Source organism: Numida meleagris, chromosome 2, assembly GCF_002078875.1.
Source record: "Numida meleagris isolate 19003 breed g44 Domestic line chromosome 2, NumMel1.0, whole genome shotgun sequence".
NCBI lineage: Eukaryota > Metazoa > Chordata > Aves > Galliformes > Numididae > Numida > Numida meleagris.
The window spans coordinates 87,671,050-87,685,852 of NC_034410.1; the positions used below are offsets into that span (position 1 = coordinate 87,671,050).

A 14,803-nucleotide genomic window follows, 5' to 3' on the forward strand; every position below is an offset into this window, starting at 1 on the left:
AGTTTAAAACTATGTAACTTCGGATTTTGTTAAAAAAAAAAAAAGATACTTTTGATTTTTTAAAGAGAAAAGCAGTTTCTCTTTCTTTTTTTTTAAATCATAGAAAAGAAGTACCATCGAAAAGACTTGAAAAAGCTATCCAAAGACAAGAAACATGATACTAATAAGTATGCTTTGAATTAGTTATGAACCATGCTTTAATAAAGACAGTAATGCAATACACTGTATTTATTTGAAAATCAGAAACTTTCATAGAAGATTTGTCATCTGCAGACGATTGGACTAGATGATCTTGGAGGTCTGTTCCAACCCTGCTGATACTATCACTGGTTCTATGTTGTAATTAATACAGACAATTACAAACTAGCTCAAACTAGGTATGTTATTAATTTGTTGGCGTATGTTTATCATTGATACATAATTAAAGAACTTATTTTACATAACTGGATTGTACACTACACAAATGATAAATACTGAAAATAAGAGCTGTGAATTAAAAACTTTTGTGCAGATATTTTACCCTTACAACTACGATATTTGGTTTCCAAAAATGAAAGAAGTCATGCGTCTCTTAAATAGTGTAGATATAAAAGAGAATTTTGGACAAGGATAGGAAAGGCACATCTGTTCAATAATGTTTTGCAGCCTATTTTGAAATACAAGGAATGTCACTGCACTTCAGCTTTTACAATCTTTTTCCAGCAAAGCAGAATAAACCCAATAACAGGCAGCAAACACTACGGATCTACCTTCCATTGAACTTGTTTTTATAAATTAAGCACTGGTTATAAGATGAAGTGACACTTTTCCTGTTGGAATAGACAGCTGGTAAATGTCGTATCATGTAGCTGCCTGATATTTTAACTTGCTTCCAATGCTACAACACAGTTTGCAGACTGTTGACACATTAGCTCACAGCACAGCATATGACAGGTTAGTTATGCAGCATGCCATCCTCAGTTCCTGTGAGTCGTATCAATGCCAGTGTATGTCATTTCAGTGTGATATGCCAGGGAGAAGCCTTAACTTTATCTGTCAGTACTATCTTATCAAGTACTCGCTGCAGAAGAAGCTGATTGAACTTTGTACCTGAAAAGCTGTTAATTGATCTAAAAAATACACTCCTGGCAGTCCGAGGTTCACTATTCCCCATGGCACAGAAAAAAAGTGGTTAGTTTCAAATAATATCGGCATTCCACAAATAGGCCATGTGGGGATGTCTGTCTTGTGTACAGTATGGATCTCGCTGCCATTAGATCTGATAAATCAGATCTTAGTATTCACAAAACAGTCATTTTTGTTTTCTTCACAACAACCAAGCCACCTAATACCAGTACCCTCCATTCAGGCTGATAGAAGAACAACACGTGAGCCAAGGCTGTGTGATATACAAGGAAGCCAGAGTGGCCCATGCTCTGGGAATAGCAGATAACTCAAAACAACACCAGCAACATACCAATTGTAAAGTTATTGAAATCCCACAGAATGGAAATTGAGAAGAAGTAAAAGGTTGGTTGTTTTTCGGTTGTTTTTTTTTTTTTTTAAGGTCTTTTTCGTGTGCTAATTTTTCAGGTCAAACTGATGAAATAGTAGAAGACAGGGATTTCAAAGCTCCCTACTCAACGGCCACCATCCTTGTCAAAGTAGAGCTTAGCTGATTAATAGTTATCTGAAAACTTACAAACCTCCCCATGGGGTGTGCTTTATTAGTGAGAAATTCAGTTTGTTTTACAGTGAAAGATATGATCAAATTTTTCAAGTTTTATTCTTCTCCAAGTTAGGAGATTAGGTTTCATCAGCAGGTAAGGGAAGTAGCCAAGTTTCTAACTTCACAGCTCTCAGTTATTCTCAGGAGGTTCCAGCAACTCATCAGGATCCAAACTTGGACTCTAACGTTAGACAACTACAGCTACATAGTGATAACATACTAAAATCGTCCACATTAATTGCAACAGAATTTTGTCCTTAGGAGTCATAAATTTATACTGTATTGCAAAAAGTGATAGAGCAGAAACTAAGGTTTTGGCATCTGCAAGAGAACAGTTTCAGCCTTAAGCACTTGTGAAGACAGAGATGCTTTGATTTTTTAATTCTGCTAAAATGAATTCAATCTTTTCTATTCTGTTAACAATGCTTTGATTTTTCTATCTACTCCGTGGAGGACGTTTTAAGTTTAGGACATGTCCATATGCCCGGAGAGCATTTATAAAGTTATCCTTGCAGAAGAAGTTACTTTAAAAATCATAACTGCAAATATACATCACCAGCTCTGAATCTACTACAGCTGAGGCTTTATCTTGACCAAGAGGAGTTATATTTCCTGTTGTGTAAATAGCTGTCTCTTGCCAATATGGTCTCACATGTTTGTTTTAAAAATACTTCTGACATGTTCAGCTTCTGATCTACTATGACTCTTTAACATGGTCCTTATAAAAGTGCTAAAAATTTGTCTTGCAAAATGTGTAGAGCTGTGCATTTGTCCTTACCTGACCTCCTATTGTTAACTCAGTCATTTCTCACACGCATTAACACATTCTAAATTTGAATTCAGAGTACTCGCAGTCTTCTGCATCTTGGCACTACTGACAAACCTAACATTTTAATTTTTAAGTGAAAATACTGCATTGTATGAGATTCAGCGTGTCCTTGTGCGAAATTCTGATCAATACAGACTTCCAGTTTAAGGTTGAACCATTATGAACTACTCTGCATGTGTTCTTCTAAGCAGTTTTTTACCCATGTAGTCACAGTTTAATTCAAGCTACATTGCCCTGATTTACAAGAGAAATGTATGAAAACTTCAGGCAAATCTTAACAGCGGCTACTATTTCTCCATGGTCACGAAATTTGTGATTACAGTACAAAAGAAAATCTCATTGGTTTGACAAAATTTGCTTTAGCAAAGTCAGGACAGCCATTAATTTTTGTTATGTTCCTGATACACAGAAATATCACAATTACTTATTCCAGTACAAGAAAGGTATGGAGTTACTGTAATGAGGCCTGCAAAAGACCACAAAGACGCTCAAGGAACTGGAGCATCTTTCATAAGAAGATGTTGAGAGAGTTGGGAATGCTCAGCCTGGAGAAGACAAGACTCAGAGAGCAGATTGCCCAGAGAGGTTGTGGAGTCTCTGTTTGCAGAGCTGTTAAAAACCTGACAGGACACAGTCCTGGGGCAACCTGGGCTAGCTAACTGTGTTTGAACAGGGGTGGGAATGGACTATATGATCTTCAGAGGTCCATTCCAACCTTAATAATCCTGTGATTCTTTCATTCTTAGACAAAGCAGATGTCCTGCTGATTTCACAAACACTGTAGTCCCACAAGTCCTACACAATTTTTTTTTAAAGGTAGTGATTTTAATATTATTTCAGCTAGTTTCCTAAATATCCCAGGATGAATTTTATCAGGCTAAGATGACCTGAAATCATCTCATTGATTCAATTAGTATCTAACCTGTTCTTTCAGTGTTTTAGCCTGCATTTCTGCCCTTTGTTTCTAGTGTGAATTTCATCTGCTACTGAACATCATTTGACATCTAATGAAGACTGAAACAAAATAAAACAAACACTTCAGTCTTTTTAGCATCACCTATGGACCAATACTTTCTTTTTTCCTCCTTTTACCATGTGTATGTTTACAATCGTTTCTTGTGATATACCACATCTCTTACTGGTTGCTCTTATTTTGTACCTGAGTGTGTTTAATTTTATCACTTAATTTATCATTTATTTGTATGTTATTTCCATCCTTCCTTTTAGCAATGGCGTCAACTTTCCACTATGTGCCTTCCTTTTTCAGGTTGCTGAAAAGCTCATTATTTTCCCTCTTTGCTCATCGTGCAGGCCTTGCTACCAGTTTTCTGATGGATCTCATCATCTACTCGCACTCTCTCATCCCTTGGAAAATTCTTCTTATTTTACTGAAAGCTATTCAATTGATTTATTTTCTTGATGTTCTTCTCTTCTTATAGATGACCCAAGTGATGCTAAGCTCCTCCTTTGTAGACTGCCCCTGGTTGCACCTCTGGCAAACTGCCGTTTTACATCTGAACTCTGTCACAGCTTCTCTGCTTAGCCATGCGGGTCTCCCAGTACATCTCTGAAGCAGGCTTTTTTGTTGCTTTTGGTTCTTTTTCAATCTATGCGTTCACCATCATTCTGGATTTGCACATAATGTTTACTTTTATCTGGAGAGCAGATTTTTAAACATGAATAGGGATATTAGCTATTTGTATGTAACAACACTCTGGCCAAGTTTAACTGTGGAATGCACAGATGGGTATGCAGAATGATGACAACATAATGTCCCCTCCAGTTTATTACAGATCATAAAATTGCAATTAAATAAAATTTGTTATGTGACAACTTGATTTGCTTGTACACTCCAATTATATTTTAATTGTTTTTATGGTATTTGGTACACAAATTTTATTTCTATTGTTTTCAAACAAATCAACAACAGCTTAGTAAGTTTCAGAAAGTACATTAGAAACTCACAAAGGGAAACAATGATAAAAACATTCCCAAATTTCCATCGGGCAAACCCTTCTTTTTAATGTGTTGGATGGGCTATCACAGATTCTTCTAAAAATGACTGTCATCGCAAAGAATAAAATTACTTCAACTTGGTCAAGTCAGTTGTGATCGCACAACAAGAAGTAGAGTTCTCAAAATTAAAGAAATATGTAAGATGTTAAGGATATTTTCAAAGACAGCTTCTCCGTGCTTCTGACTTACACTGGCTTCAGAAAATGCAATAGTAGGAGGGCTGCAATTTACAACTTTAGGATCTAAAGATGTGAGCAAGAGGTTACTTAACCAGTATTTCTAGCCTTGATTCTTAATGGGCATTAAACAACTATAACCAATATGGTAGCTACACTCAATTCCAATGAAGGTCAGACTGGCCAGTTATGTAGAGCACCAAGCTAATTAATTTGAAATATGGCACTCTGCAGCTGACTTTGCCTATGATACACAGAGGCAAGAAAAAATCCTCTATGTTCAATGATTCTTGTCTATCAATTAATGTGACCTCACTTTACACAAATAATCGTATGAATGGTTTGTAGAAATATTGCATCAAAATTACTGGAAATACTTTCAGATTTGTGCTTTATATCCCAGAATCAGATCTCTTTATAAGAAACCATGTGCTACTTTTTTTTTTTTATATGATGAATCTTAAGGATAAAGACTAACCAATCAAAGCATTTTGATGACCATTTATGTACATTTTAGATTTCTGTCCTTTTGCCATCCCAGTTCAATCAAAATCTACACATCTTAAAAACAACTATCTGAATTGCATATGTTAGTTATTTATAATCTAATGTAATGATTTCACAATAACTGTTTAATTCAAGTGCAGAAAATCTCACTGCAGCATATTATACTGCCAAGACAGAAGTTGCAAATAAAATCTGGAAGGAGTTCAGTTTTCTAGAAAAGCTCAGCCACCCATATGAAACAGTTAAGCCTTATTTAATCAGGTTTTTCCAAGTATCTAATTTATCTTCTTCATCTACTTATTATTTTCAAAACTTGTATCAAAGATTCGTGAGGCCAATAATTATTTTCATTACTTTAGAATGATAAATGCTTTCCAAAACTTTTTATCATCACACAACTATCAGCTAAAAATTAATGATGTTAATATGCTAGTTTCCCGGCCTTTAATATTTTGCCTTGTTCATGTACATTATATAAAGACTGTTATTTAATTTGGGATTATCTGGAAAACAGTTTTCATATATAGCATTATAGAAAAAAAATCCATTACAAGCTTGCAAATTTCATGAATTTTACTAAGAGAAACAATAAATGATGATGAGTAACAGATAAAATCATACACATATGTACAAAAAAATATGGCAAATGTCTACTTGCTAGAATAGATTTTGAGTCTCAGACTTACTTGGCAGCGGCATCTTTTCTCAGCTGTTCATGTTTCATTAAAAGATTCTTCCTCTCTTGAAAAGCTTTTCGAACTTTATATCCTTTATAGACAGCCTGAATTTTGAAAGCAGCAATGTCCTGTATGGCAGCTATAGAGAGAGCTCCATGTTCTAACATGAACTGAATCACTTCATGGTGTTCACCGAGCAAGGCATAATCAAGTGGAGTATACCTAAAAAAAGAAGACAATGAACTAGATTCCTAAACATAAAGTGCATTTATGTTAGGAGATTCATGCTGATTTCATAATAAGGCAACATCTAGCATGAAGACTGCTTAAACACTGCTTTCAGAAGACCCCTGCTCTAAAACATTATGTAAACATTATTTTCCTGTCTTGCTCATTGTGCATACTATGATCATGCTTAAGGCTTATTTTAGGTAACTAACTTGGAGGAGGTCAAACAATATTAAGTGCAGTACTCCGAAGTCCTATCCACAGACATAACTGCTTTAAGCAAACAAAGAAGTTATTAAGGTTCACATGTTGAAAGGTTATCTAAGTCAAAAGCAAAATAAAACATACTTTGTGTTACTTACATACGCATTTAAGTTCTGAAAGTTTACTGTTAGATCTGGCGTAGCTTCTACAATGACTGAGGACAGCATAGCTGACCAAGGAACAGTATTAAACCTGCATTAATGGATAACACTTTTTTTAAAGCACTAGCAAGAGAAGCCTGCCTTCAAATCGATGCGGGTGATAAAAATATTAAACACCTTTGCTTTTAAATAGTGTCAAACCTGCCTAAGCACTTCTGGATAAAAATTCCCCAAATTTCCATTGTCAGGAGAGGTGCAAAACGTGCCTGCCTCCCTCACCAACACTGAAGCATTAGGCAAAGACATTTAGTGATGGAAAATTATCAGTCACAAACCATAATCAAGACTATATAATGCAAGACTTTCGAACAGTAAGTGTCAACGTATGTGACTGTGAAAATTAGGGCTCTTCTTGATGGTAACTTGCTAGGACACAATGCTGGTAAGCAAAGAAAAATAGACAGAAAGAGCACAATTGGACTTGCCACACAGCAATGATTTGATGGAAGGATTAACAGTATCTGAACTGAAGTGTCTGCGGGAATAAAGACAATGACATAACATGAAAATCTGTATGTCAAGGAGTGTTGATAGCATTTAAATAGCTACGGATTTTTGATAACCCAGGAATGGATACTTCAGAAGGGAACTCATTCCAGAAAGTAACATTTATAAAGTATAGCTAGTTTCGAATGTTTTAGTTAATGTGTATAGAAGATACTGGAGTAAACTTTACGCTGCTAATATGCATGTACCAAAACGATGTGTTGTATTACGGATCGCAGTCATGCAGACCCATATTCTGACTTCACTCAAGCTACCTTAAGAAGTGAAAAACCAAACAAGGGTTTGTACAGCCAGACACTACCCATTCAAGGCTGCTATGTATATTACCACAACTACCCATTACTCACTTGTGTCAGTTCAAAGCATGTTACCAACTTTCTTTTCCACTAGTTATCTCTAAAGCAGATAGCTTTTGAATCAAGCTGGCTTCATAGGAAAACGCACACAGAAGACACCAGCCACAGCTGTTACATGAAATCGAACATGAAGGTGGTCAAGCAGCAGCTAACTTGGCATCACTTGATGCACTCATGACATACAGTTGGATTACCAAAAGCAAAAACCAACAAACCTACCACCCTCCCCACCAGCATCGGATCACACATCTGCAAGCAAGTGGGCAACTTAAAATCCTAGATGCAATCCCAGCTCCATCTTTTCACAAGCCAATTTAGTTTTAACTGCTGGGTTTAAATTTTGAACTCATATCTCATATTGCACTCTAAGAACACAAACAAGAGCAGCATCCTTATGTAGGTATATCAGAAAAAAATACTGGTTTGTGAAACTGTAATTCAGTAAAAAAGCATTTACATCCAATTACAGATGAACCATATCCACAAGGTCATTTCACTCTCTTCTGAGAGTAGTCACTTGCCATTCTTTTCTATTCTCCAAACTTCTGCTGTCTTAGCAACAGAACAAGGTTTTAACAACAAAATAAGGTTTTGTAGATGTCTACTAAGAGGCAATTGCACAATTTTTCCATGTAACACGTACATTTTAGGAAAATTATATTTACAGACCGATTCATCTAGAAATACTGAGGATCTGTTCCTTTCTGCACATGGACTAGTGCTCAAGAGTACCCATTCAGAATGCTGCTTGTTATATCCAGAGTAATCTAGGCTTATATATATGAACACATATTAATGCCAAAAGGTAAGCAAAATAGACAGTACCTGAATGACTACAGTAACATCACAGCTCAGGTATTTTCCAGACAGCTGAGTATCATTAGTCCATTTCTACAACTTAAGGAAAAGAATGGCAACCCGTCTAGCAAAATGCTGTCTTTTCATCTCACTTCTTAAGAGTAATTTAACTACAGCTGTTTACTTAATTTTCTATCAAAAATTTCTACAGAGAGTATTGGCACTACTTAGTTAGGAACTACTTAATGCTTCCATTTGTTTCTCACTAAAAATGAGAGCAAATACAAAAGCTAGAGGGATCTGAGTACTTGGAGCAGAGAACAAAAGAGAAATGATGGGGAAAGAAATCAGTTAACTGGGGTAAGGAAGGAAGTCTCCAATTTAGCTCTAAAATATGGGGCTTAAGTTATTTAAAATTGATAAATATTCAAATTTACATTACATACTGATCATAATTTTATTTATGACTAGAACGAGGTAATCTACTCTAAAAAGACATCATAAATTTCTGCTAACACTAATTATCTTCATGGTCAGGTGACTAATTTGAACTCCTCAACTCACTTTAAAAAACCTATTATTTATGTGTCAATGAAACACAAAGAAAAGAGGTGCAAATTTACTGTCTCTTTATGATTACAAGATATAAAAAAAAAAAAAACATCCCCAAAAAAACCACCCACCCAGGCTTTTAGAATACAGTTAATCACCAGTAATTTGTAATCATTATTTTAGAACTTAACAATGCACTTCTTCCATTTGCTTTCTTCTCACTGTATTCCTACCAACAAAAAAAGAGAAATTTCAGTCTACTCTAACATTTTCATCTTTTCATCATACATAACCATTGCCAACTTCATCTAAATGAAAAAGATGCTTCGTATTTGAAATGAGAGTAGAATGAGTAAATACTTGCAGAAATCTCCACGAGCTCAAGGTTCAAAAGTGTAAACAGCTGAAGCTTAAACTTGCAATGTCATACTTAAACAAGAGGTTTTTCACATTAGAAAAGCTCCTTACACTGAAGCCCAAAGCTATACCATTCCTTTTACATACCAGGACAATTATGATACTGTGAGAATATCTGAATGTTAAACATTTAAATTGATAGGTAGCATTTTTGCTAAATTAGAAAATGATGCATTCAGACCAATAATACCTTTCCTCGCTGTTCTCCATATGATTAGGGAAAGCATCAAAACCAAGCAGTAACTTTATAGCATCAAGGTAGCCATTGTTACAGAGCCAGTGTAAAGCAGTTCTTCCCTGTAGACAATAGATAGAAAAAAAGAAATAATAATACTGCTCCCAATCTCTATCACACCACAATAACAGCTGCAAATCATATTGCAACTTGATGCTTCTCTGGACACGAAGGACAAACAGATTCTTTTAAAACTACTCCCTTGTTAAAATAAAAGAGTACATCACTTAAAAATGAAATCAGATATCCTTTTCTTTTTGAACTAGATTACAACACCAGCGCTTTCCCATTTAAAGTAGCTGAAAGTAGCATGAGGAAACTAGTTCTAGAGTGGATTTCTGTGCAGCTATGCTGCCCTTGCTCTGAAGCAGCTCTCAACAACTTTTGTCATTCAGACTGTTTTCTAGGCTGATCCAAAACACTGTGGCAAGACAGAGAATTATTACAGAGACCAAACTCTGATGAAGTCTGAGGAAAGCTTATCAGCTCAGGCAAACACAGAATGACTCCACCTGCCCTTCCAAAAGGAGCTTGGTTTCAGAAGTCTTGTTTCTTTCACATGAAGCAGAAGTCCAGCTCACAATACTCAGTACACTGGCTGAACTCTACACAGCCAGCTCCTGGCTGGTATCTGCACTGTGAATACGTAAATGTCTATTAACATCAACAAAACACAGGTATTCCACTTCACTTCAAGAGCATGCCTCCTATATCTGCATCTTGCTTTTCTAAACTCCCAATTGAAGAAATAGCTAGAAAACTGGGTACTGCATAAAAACACAAAGAAGTTCCAAGTTAAGTGCTAACAAGCTGCACCTTGAACTCCAAGTGCTGAAGATTATGCTGCAGTATCTCTGTGTGAAATAAGGAGGCCTGAAGCTGATGACACCTGTATTCTAGCTGATGCCATAGAAAACATTGCCAGGATACTCTGGGAACCCATAATAAATAACACTTTTCCATTACCTAGAATTATTCATGCCCTACAACGAATAGCTAGAGAAAAATTTAACAATTTTTGTGAAATTATTTTGACTCATGAAGTTCTACTGACTTCAAAGAAATTATGTCAAATAACAAAGAAATCTGTTACATGTTGCACAATTATCCTGGCTCCTAATTTCACTTGCTGTTTGAAAAATGACACAAAAGAACATTTAAACAAACCAGTGTTCTTTTTTTTCCTATCAGGAAGAGCTATATACAGATAAATAATTGAAGAAGTTCTTCTGCAGTCTCACTTGCAATATCTTACTTGCTCTATCTCACTAACGCATGCTGAAGAAACACACTATAAACTATAAAATCACATTCCCATATCAATTGTTAATAAGGAACCATAGAAGTTAAAAAATAAGATGCTTAAAATGACTCCTTACAAGAGCATATTTTGATAAGGTAAAGACAAAAATCATAAAGGAAGAAGATGAGTCTTCCTTTCATGCTGAATATTACATCATTATTTTTTCATTCAAGAGTTTAGAAGTGAAGACAGGGAAAATTATGCCAGGATGCAACTCCTTTCATGATGAACAGCAGAAAAGATGTTTCAGTGTCCCAGAAAACAGAATGACCTTTACATTTATAGTTATTTTAAACTTACTTAATGAAATTGCCCAGTGAAGGACAACATACCTCTTTATCCTGAATATTTGGATCTGCGTTATTTTCCAGTAACACTACCATGCAGTTTATGTAACCTCCATACGCAGCGCACTGCAGCGGTGTTCTACCTGCGTAATCCTGCACGTTAGGGTTGATTTTATTTTCTATCAGGATTTGGCACACATCAGCATTTCCTCCCAGGGCTGCCCAATGAAGGGGTGAATGGCCATCTTGATCAACCAAATCTACTCTTGCTCCTCCTATAACAACAAATACATTTTTGAATGCAGAGAAAACAAAGAGTAAGTTTATGTTCAACTATAACTTCTTTGGCAAATTGACAATTCAGAGAAGTACTTCAGAATGCAACATCAACGTTATTACCTGAATCAAGCTGAAATGGCAATGCAGATAATTTTTCTGTGATCACGTACGGTGCAAAAACACATCACAAAAATAAACCTCCACAATTACCTGAATTCAAACTAACCACCAAGAATGGCTGTTCATATCATAAAACATTTAATCAATCCTAACCCAGATTCCGATCTCACAAGTGTACTGTATCCACAAAAACTATACACCACAGAGGGTTAGAGTGTTATGCTTATCAGGGCATTAAAATTTGTCCAGCAAATAACAGAGAGAAGGAAACTTCACTAAGAAAGGTTATTTAACAGAAAATGTGTGATTGGTTAGTTTGGATATTTCACCAGAAAATAAATAGGAAATTATCTCAAGTAGGAGAGAGACTGCTTCCAGTCCATGCAGAACTTTTCTGTGAGATTAAAATGAAAGAATTTTGCACCTAAGATACCACTGTTATTTCAACGCGTGTCTTGCAGTTCAGCAGAGCTTCTACAATTATTCAGAACTATGTACATTGTCTTATTCACAAATAAAATACTGTTTCTAAAAACCAACTATGGGAAAATATTAATGATTTAGGATTTTAATAGCTAACTTACTTAAAAATAAACATGAATTTAAATAGTCAAAAAATTTCCAAAGATGACTGCAAATGCTTTCTCTCAGAAGAAAGCTTAATTTGATCTTATTTATTGAAAGTGGAAAAAAGAGAAGAAAAAAAACCCCAAAACAATGGCTTGCTGGGGGAAGAGGCAGTTGGAGAGATTAGAATGTACTTGAACAGGCTTGGACAGAAAAGAGCTGTGGAAAGAACTACCCCTGTTTTGAAAGTTTAGATTTAACTCTTCTAATCTTTTTGCCCAGTGCTCTGAAAATCTCTTGTATTTCCTAACACTGTTCCATACACAGTGCTTACAGACAATATCTTTTTTAGAGGAGTAATTTTCTACTCCTGTTCTTGCTCAGCATCACTATTAATTTCACAGCCCTACATAAAGGAACATCAGAATTCTGAACAGGTTTGTAAATTCTGTAACAGCTGACCTTTAATGAGTGTTTGTATCACTTCTTTGTGTCCCATCTCACAAGCTCGGAAAAGTGGAGTGTGTTTCATGACATCCAAAGCATCCACCTGTGCATTATGTTCCAACAGCAATTTCACTGTACTAACATGGCCAGAAAGTGCAGCAGCATGTAACGCTGAAAGAAAAAAGCAGTAGGAAAAAGAGATCAAAATACTGCGAGCTCTGGAGGTTCACAATTAGAACAATCAAATTAAAAGATAATTTTGATCGTTTTGGTAGAAAAGGCTGCCTTTGAAAAGTAAGCAACTGAAGAACCGTAGCGAGTGATAGGCAATCTTGAACCACATTTCCTTACAGTACAAGCATCAGAGCACAGTAAGCAGAAAAGAACGTTAGCTCTGAAACATGTTTTTAACTTGCAGAAATGTGAATTTTAACCTTATCAGCAGCAGGACTGGCTTATGCTTTGATTTGTGTAAGGTTACCAGCTTTTGCTTAAAAAATTAAGAGATCATAGTAAGAACTACTTCTGTCTCCATTCCATGGCATTTATTATATTACTCCAATGGACACAAAGTTGCCCATTTCAAGAGAAAGAAAGCTTTCATTATTTCTTCAACATTTTCTTGAAAATGCCATTTTTCCCTTCAAACAAGCAAATCTGTCTCAATTACAACTAACTCCAGATAACCACCCAGGTGTTTTTCCCCACTCCTCTTTTTCATTTTCCAGAATTGCCTGATGAAAATTTTACATAAACCTACATAGAAAGGCCACTACATCTCCACATAGTACCTGCAATTCCTTGCTCATTCAGAATAAAAATGGACAAACTACAGAATCACAGAATAGCTTGGGTTGGAAAGGACCTCAAAGATCACCTAGTTCCAACCCCCCTGTCACGGGTAGGGTTATCAACCACTATATCAGGCATCAGATGATGCTGCCCAGTGCTCCATCCAATCTGGCCTTGCACACCTCCAGAAATGGGGAATGACAGCCTCTCTGGGCAACATGTGCCAGTGTCTCACCGCCCTCTCATTTAAAAAATCTCCCCTGAACATCTAATCTAAATCTCCTGTCTTTTAGTTTAAAACCATTCCCCCTTGTCCTATCATTACCTACTGATGTAAAAAGTTGATTTCCCTCCTGCTTATAGGATCCCTTTAAATACTGGAAGGAACTTACAAGACACATTTCCACTCATCCCTACAACATACAAAGTTCAGGTGTATACAGACTGTCCAAGCTGACTTTGCAGAATCCTACTCTTCTTTTTGTCTTCTCATCTCTGAATGTATGCAGACTTCACTAAATTTAAATCAACAAATAACACAGAGCTGTTTTAGCACAGTAAGGCCATAGAGGTAAAGACACAGTGTCTTAGGACTGAAGTTACTATCAGCTAACTGACAGTAACTGCTGGCACTGCAGCCTGTGGTTGAAGAAAATGCAGAAATGCCAGTACAACCAGCCCAGGGTTCTTTCTGAAGGAAAGGCAAACTACATACAGTAATGAGAATTCAGGCATAGTGAGAACACATTTATGTGATTTCATTTACAAATTGATTTCAAAATGCTTTGGATTATTTCCTACAGCGAGCAATTGAATAAAATAATCTATGTTCTCAGAGGTGCACAGCCTTACATCTAAACTACTTCAGAGATGACAATGTACAAAGTATGTAGAATGAAAATACAAAAATGTGCAATTCATAGATGGACTTCATTTTGTGCATTGCATTCTTACTCTCCCATGAAATTTCACAAACATTCCAATTTTCTGATTGTTCAATCTGGTCAAACAAGCAAGATGTGGGTCTGTACATAGTACCTACATCCCTCTACTTGCTTCCAGTTATGACAGGCAGGGTCAGGATCCAGCAGAGGCACCGCACAGAAAGGCACACCACAAAGGCCACTAGAAAGGATTTACTAGAAGACACTAGAAGGAATTACTTCTTGAACCATATCCAGAGTGTCAAACTGCCAGGCTTTCTGTAGTTGCCTGCCACCGTTTACCACTGACACCACCTCATACAGCTTATGAAACAGTGGCCCAGCATAATCTGTCACACAGATGTTACTAAAATGTGCAGGTTGTTCATACTGGCAGCGAAGCCTTGTAAGTTCCATTCTCAACATTAGTGACTGGAGCTGTGATATAAATGAGGCACTTCCTACAAGAAACGGGGTTGTGGCCTGAGACAATACCAGTAGTGCTGCCTTAATAACTGAAATCCTGCTTTTACAATGATCCTTATGTTCATCTGTTACAGGCATCATGGGGAAAAAAAAAAAAACTCTCACAAGGACATTCATCACACTTGTGAAAAATATCTGTAAGCAGCAAGATCTGCACTAGCTTTGCGA

The 14,803-nt window shown here is 36.3% G+C and overlaps 1 protein-coding gene across 4 annotated transcripts in view; it reads right to left on the reverse strand.

Moving 5' to 3' along the window:
* The window catches only part of INVS (inversin), a 90,457-nt gene that overhangs the window by 13,596 nt on the left and 62,058 nt on the right, over positions 1-14,803 (reverse strand). For all 4 annotated transcript variants that reach the window (XM_021389210.1, XM_021389211.1, XM_021389213.1 and 1 more), the window contains 4 exons: positions 12,450-12,605; positions 11,067-11,296; positions 9,387-9,493; positions 5,923-6,135 (listed from right to left, as the gene is read on the reverse strand). In XM_021389210.1, coding sequence (XP_021244885.1) covers positions 5,923-6,135; positions 9,387-9,493; positions 11,067-11,296; positions 12,450-12,605 — 706 coding nt within the window. The remainder of the gene's footprint in view (positions 1-5,922; positions 6,136-9,386; positions 9,494-11,066; positions 11,297-12,449; positions 12,606-14,803) is intronic.